Below are 6081 nucleotides of genomic sequence, written 5' to 3'. Positions count from 1 at the left end.
AAATCATGTGATAGTGCTCCCAGGAATATTGACGGATGCTCTACGATCTAGATGTTTTGGCGGGGAGGGGTGGGGGGTCTGTTGTGGGGGGACATAAAAATATGTTGGTTTGGCAATTATAGTAAGCACACTGATTATGCGAAAGTCGGAAGGCATATAAGAGAAAATTGTATTTATACTGTCGAAGACATGTACAATTGTTACTTACGAAAGGCCCTTAATTTGTCTTAAACAAGGGTAGGGAAATGAACGGATTTAAAGTTAAGGTATAGTGGTTGTCGCAATTCTTGTAGTCCCCCCCCCCTACTTGACATTGTTTCGTTTCTAAGAAAATGTTTGCCTTTTATGTGACTGACGTGGTTAATCCTTAACTCGTGACTTACGGGTTTCACATGTGTTATTTCAGACAAAAATTAAAAAAAAACACATACAGTGCCAAAACAATACGTTTAAACGTGTTTTTTAAAGTTGTTGAGATGTCTATTACAGGGTTTAGTAAAGTATTCAAACGCCTCGACATGAGTTTGGCAATGCTGAGTCTCAACAACTGTCTTTACACACTTACGAAATGAGTTTTCTTTACTAGTTATAAAAATATTCGTACCGGTTTCGCTTTGCTTCGTGCGACCTCACTAAACGCATGCGCTACAGTTTTCTTCGATTATTCCAAGAAAATCCTGTTTTTTTTTTCAATCTTTCTAGAAATGATTTAAGGTGGCCCGAACCTATTTATTTACGTGATGGTTGCATTTTTGAATCGCGCTTTTTGGCAGGAAGGATTTCTTCGAATTTTTGCGTCCTGAATGAACAATGTTCGAATTTACAGAATATGGCATTTTTTTTTCAGTCAGAATAAAATCTTTTGAGATTTGAACATATTTTCAAAACCTAGTTTTTACCAAAAATGTCCATAATTTTTGAAACCGACGACAGATTCCTCCCAAACTTAGCTAATATGCCTCAGAGCTCTCTAGTTTTGTATCAGGAAGTTTCATGACAATCCTGACCATGCAACTCGCTGCACAAAATGCTTGTCAAATTTTATCTAAAAATGCTTCGCCAATGCATTATGTCAACTGACGCACAAAAAGCGGAAAAATTGTCACAAATTACGTATCGAAACTGGTAGACACACAATATCTAAGACTCCTATTAATTTGAGAATCTGTTCTTTCTGCCATTCGGATGAAATTGAAAACGAAATGCATTTCTTATTTTCATGCAAGCTATACGAAAACATACGTTTAAAATTCTTTAATGAAATAACCGCCAAATATAGTATTTTTAACGAGTTTGATATTAATGCAAAATCTTTATTTCTTTGTAACAGCATTGATCCTGCTGTTTGTCGATCAACTGCTGCTTTTGTTTTCCAAGCAATGTCTTTTTAGACATAAAACTTTATTTTCCAAATGATAAAATCGCATTTTTGTTTTATTTCTGATACTATGTTATCTTTGTAATTTCTTAAGTGTAAGTAGGTAATGCTATGTATTTTTATGGAAATACCTCAATAAATTGTTGTTGTTGTTGTTGTTGTATTTCTCTGTATACTAGCGAAACACAGGTAAATCCCTTCAATGTGACACTGAAATTCTCCTTTGAAACGCAGTGAACGTAGACTAAGTCGTTTTCCTCGAAAGCAGCAGCTTTTAAATCAAAACTAGTCCGGAAACACGCCATGGCGAACGCTTCTTCTCACTTCGCGAGAGCTGAGCAATACTGATTAGGTCACGTACGCAGTGATAATATGAGATGCACTGTCCGTTTTTGAGCTAGTGCAACTTTCGAATTCTTTATTTATAAAAAAATTGAAATTCTTTCAGGAAGAATTTGCTTTTTAGATAAGTGAGACTTACCGATAAACGCGTGGTTTGCAAAACGTAGCTCTAGCTATGCGCTCAGTGAGAATCATGAAGTACGACATTGCAAAACTTCTGACTGAATTTCCTCGTTGTAGGTGCTTTAGTTAAGCCGCGTTGGTCGGTAGGTATAGGTTTGCTGCAGTGGTTTGCTAAACTGGGGTGTTTATTTAACGCATAATGAACGTATGAAGTCGAGATTGAAAGTACCACTGAAGTGTAGAGAAATGTTAAAAGCAGAGAAATGTTAGGGCCGAACTGGACTTTTACCTCTTTAAAAGCACGTGCACCGAAACAGGCGCCCTGATTAATGAGAACATACAACGATGCGGTACTGTGATTTTCAGTTAACAACAATACAACAATAAAATTCATTTCATTTAAGGAATTTTACATTTATTTTCACCTCTCGTTATTAGCCTACCTTTTCCAACCAAAACACCATGTCCCCGACCTTACAGAATTTTATCAAAGCATATTCTTAATGTTAGTAAAAATACACTTCAGTCTATGATGGACTGCAATTTGAATTTTGCAGTAAAGCCAGTACTAACCACACTAGAGCCGTTAATTCTTATTGTTTATGCTAAATGGAATATGATATACGGTAATATTGCGACATCGCTTCTTTGATGCCTCGGTAATGTAAATTAAAATTCCTACATAAATATATATTATTGAGTTACAATTATTTTCTTTTAAAAAAGAGCTGGCGGATCAAGAACACTCCATGGGCGGGGGAGGGGAGGGGGTGAGAGTGACTGATATACCAATGGGCTACCAAATTTATATATAAGATTTCTAGGGCATGTCCCACCTCCCCGAATGTTGCAATTTAAAAAGGCCGAATTGAATATAGGCAGGGGGGGGGGGGGGGCTAGCACCCAATCCACCCCCTCCCTTAAAATCGCCCCGTGTCAACATTTCCTATCATGTTAGAGCATTTCACAGTTTTCTATAAGCATCAATCTTCTTTTCATTACATTTGTCGGAGACACGCATTATATTTTTACGAAGATGTTAACGCCGTTCAATTTGATTGTCTGCACTTAATACATATCTGTATCGTAGGAAACCTTTAATGGTTTATTTTTATTGACAATTGCCATATTATAGCACTAAAACTGTTAACAAGCGTCATTGGCTGCGGATGGCTAGGATTACAGCTTGAAAAAGATACGGCTTAACTTTTCAAGTTGTTTCCGCGCGTCTTCAAAAAAAAAATAGATGTTAAAAGATGATGTTTTCACGAATTAAGTGGCTTAACACTAATTTCAGAACAGTTTAGACCAAAAATCCATAAATTCCCCGTGACGTAGCCCCTTAATCTCTGCTGTTAACAAAGAAATTCCTATTACTGATTTTCATATATTTGTTCTAAGCTCAGTTCTAAGAATTTGCTGTCAGATCAAGACAATGGCCCCTTGCTGATAAACTTCATAACTCTCGTCACCTATCTGCTTGAAAATAAATAGAAATTCTGAGGAGGAATACGATTTTGATCACTTAGGGTTAAAAGAGATTTCGGCACAGAGGACAGGTAGCATTATTGCTGGTGCTGAACCATTTGTACAGACAGGCTGAGTGGAATTTCTTCTTGCAAGTCTTGCAGCTCAATTTAGGCAGAGAGTAGTTACTGCCGTGAATCACAGAGAAACAGATCATGCAGTCCTCTACGCCCTCAAAACGCTTGTCAACGTTTCGCTTCCATAGAATGAGGCCATCCATTATACTTCCATTCTACAAAAAAGACATATGAAAATGGTGTTTAATGGAGAAGGGAAAGCTTCTGTTGACGGAATGCTAAGCCTGAACGAGTTCTTCCAATAACAGAACAACCTATCACCTTCAATAACTACGCGAAAGCAGCAACTCTGACTGATTGTTAACAGTCTTTCACGGCTTGGCAGACAAAAACGACAACAATAACAACAACAGCAACAGCAACAACAACAACAACACCACCGACAACAACAAACCCAGTTCGTGAATCCCAGAGGGAGTTTTAATAAGAAAATAAACTGGCCTGGACGAGGCAGCGAAGCCAAGTGGTTAGGGCGCCGGACATGAAATCCGGAGGTCCCGGGTTCAAGTCCCGTTCTGACCACTGCCCGGAGTTGTTCCACGGAAGACCCGAGTTCAACTCCTCGGCAAATTGGTATGCCTCCTGCCAGTTGGGATTTTTAACGTTGTTGTTTAATGTGTAATACTTGTTTCTAATGTTTGAATGCACGACCCCATTAGCACTTGTGCTTAATCAGTCACCGAGGGTAAACAAATGTCATTGAAAAAGGGCAGTTGCTGAGGAGAGCTGGTCACTTGCAAGAGTGGTCACAAGAAGGGCTTCTACTGGAATTCGCATTTTTGCAAAAAAACAACAATTCCGGCTGCTTTGAATCGCATTTTTCAGTTTCTACTCGGCGTAGTTTTCCTCTCGCTTATTGAAAAACGCATTGTTTTTAATCAGCAACTGAACAGATAAAGGGTTGATTCAAACCTGATGTGTGAGGAATGTGGTCATCTGAAGCATCCAGCTCCTCCACTGGGCGGCCGTCACGCCAATCTTCTTGCCGCTCTCCACTGAGACCACGCCCAGCGGGTGGTTTGGCGCCAATTTCACCACCAGTTCCATTGAGATTTCGTCAACCGTGTACACCGCGGCCACCTCTCGGGCACTGGGTCGAGTCTTGACTTGCATGTTGTCAAACCGGATTGACGAGCTTTGAACCAGTTGCATTTCTCGTTGGCACAGCTGAGGCGTGATACTGGAAGTCGTAAATCTGATGCAAGACGGAAAAGGAAGGCTTTAGAGGAAAAACTAATTACCGGGAACAGTTTTTTTTTAAAATATTGACAGATGCGAGTTGGCGTTGACGAGACAACTGCCATTTTTATTTGGCTGTAAATTTGCCGCGCGCGGCCATTTTTAATTTTATGACATCGCACAGTTGCCCCTTTCAAAGTTTAATCCGAAATAACGACGCGTAGAAAATTTAACCCCCATAAATCGCTGATATTGGCCGTTCTATAAATACTAAGAGAAGGACAACCCTGCCGGGGCTCGTCTTTATACTGAGGCGCGTAACCATATGAACTAAAAACACGCCCAAGTTCGTTTTGATGTATAATGCATCTTCAGAATAAAAACGGCCACCTGTATCTATTTTTCCAACACTTACGTGCTTTCGCAGTTTATATAAAAAAAAATCAGGTGTCCGACAATATTATCAACAGTTTTTTGCCTATTAAAATAGCAATTCGTTTCAACAGTATAAGGGTTTCTTCTCTACAGTGCATTTTATAAGACCAAACCTAATCCTCTTACTTGTCCACAATAGCAGACTGGCGCTTATCCAACCCATTCCACCACTGCCTAACAATGGCCGGCATCCACTGTGACAAGGAATAGAACACCCCGCATGCTAACTGCTGAATAGTACGCTGACCAGCAAAACGTCCGATCTCTGGCTCAAAGTCATCTGCTACCATTGCCGCCACCGATGCTGCTGCTTTGAGTGGAATCAGTCGAAACAACACTCCGAGAAGACTGCCCACCATCTTATTTTGCCTGATATACTTGGCGTATTCAACCCGCCTTTCTTGACGCAAGCTTCTAAAAAACTGAAGCAGAAGTTTCCAGGCTAACATGAGAGCAAGGCTGACGTTCTGCGCCTCCGTGTCGCTGGTCATGTCTAGATGCTCTCCAAAGGGGACTTGCGCTTCATTCATCATCTCGGCCATGTGTGCGCACGCGGCATTTATCAACGCTATCAGTGGGGTGGGTGGGGACCTGAGTAAACAACAGTAAACAACAGATGGTTATACTCTCATACCATTAGTATGGGATATGGAAACTCCAAATTATCGGCTCTTGCAGTAAAATAATAAACCGCTCTCCTACCGTAACATATTCCTAGCCCAATTAGAGATCTTGAAATAGTTTGTAGTTTCAATGGAAAAGACAGTTTTAACCAAACAACATACTTGACTGGCTCGTCGTCTCCTTCTTCGGACTCAGGCTCCTTATCATCCAACAAAGTGACCTCCGCCATTACTCTGCAAAAAGACAGGTTGTCAAAAAAATCAATGGTTTCATGGCTACAGTGCGTTGGTCCGGATTAGAGTCTTGGCAGGGGTCTTGCACTGTTGTTTGGAGCGAGCCACTTGACACTGTACAGTGCCTTTCCCTTCAACCAGTTGTACAAATACGCAATGCAAA

General features: G+C 40.3%; 1 protein-coding gene across 1 annotated transcript in view; it reads right to left on the bottom strand.

Moving 5' to 3' along the window:
• Nucleotides 1-2783: 2783 nt before the first annotated feature.
• LOC144656437 (E3 ubiquitin-protein ligase listerin-like) overlaps nt 2784-6081 on the bottom strand; it is a 30660-nt gene continuing 27362 nt past the window's right edge. The window contains exons 23-26 of the mRNA XM_078516658.1: nt 5847-5918; nt 5188-5652; nt 4360-4642; nt 2784-3602 (exon numbers count right to left, since the gene is read on the bottom strand). Of these exons, the coding sequence (XP_078372784.1) occupies nt 3375-3602; nt 4360-4642; nt 5188-5652; nt 5847-5918 (1048 nt within the window). The 3' untranslated portion in view covers nt 2784-3374. The remainder of the gene's footprint in view (nt 3603-4359; nt 4643-5187; nt 5653-5846; nt 5919-6081) is intronic.

This window comes from Oculina patagonica, chromosome 6 (genome assembly GCF_052425735.1).
Source record: "Oculina patagonica isolate OP01 chromosome 6, crgOcupat, whole genome shotgun sequence".
Classification (NCBI taxonomy): domain Eukaryota; kingdom Metazoa; phylum Cnidaria; class Anthozoa; order Scleractinia; family Oculinidae; genus Oculina; species Oculina patagonica.
This window is presented reverse-complemented; position numbering and strand designations above follow the sequence as displayed.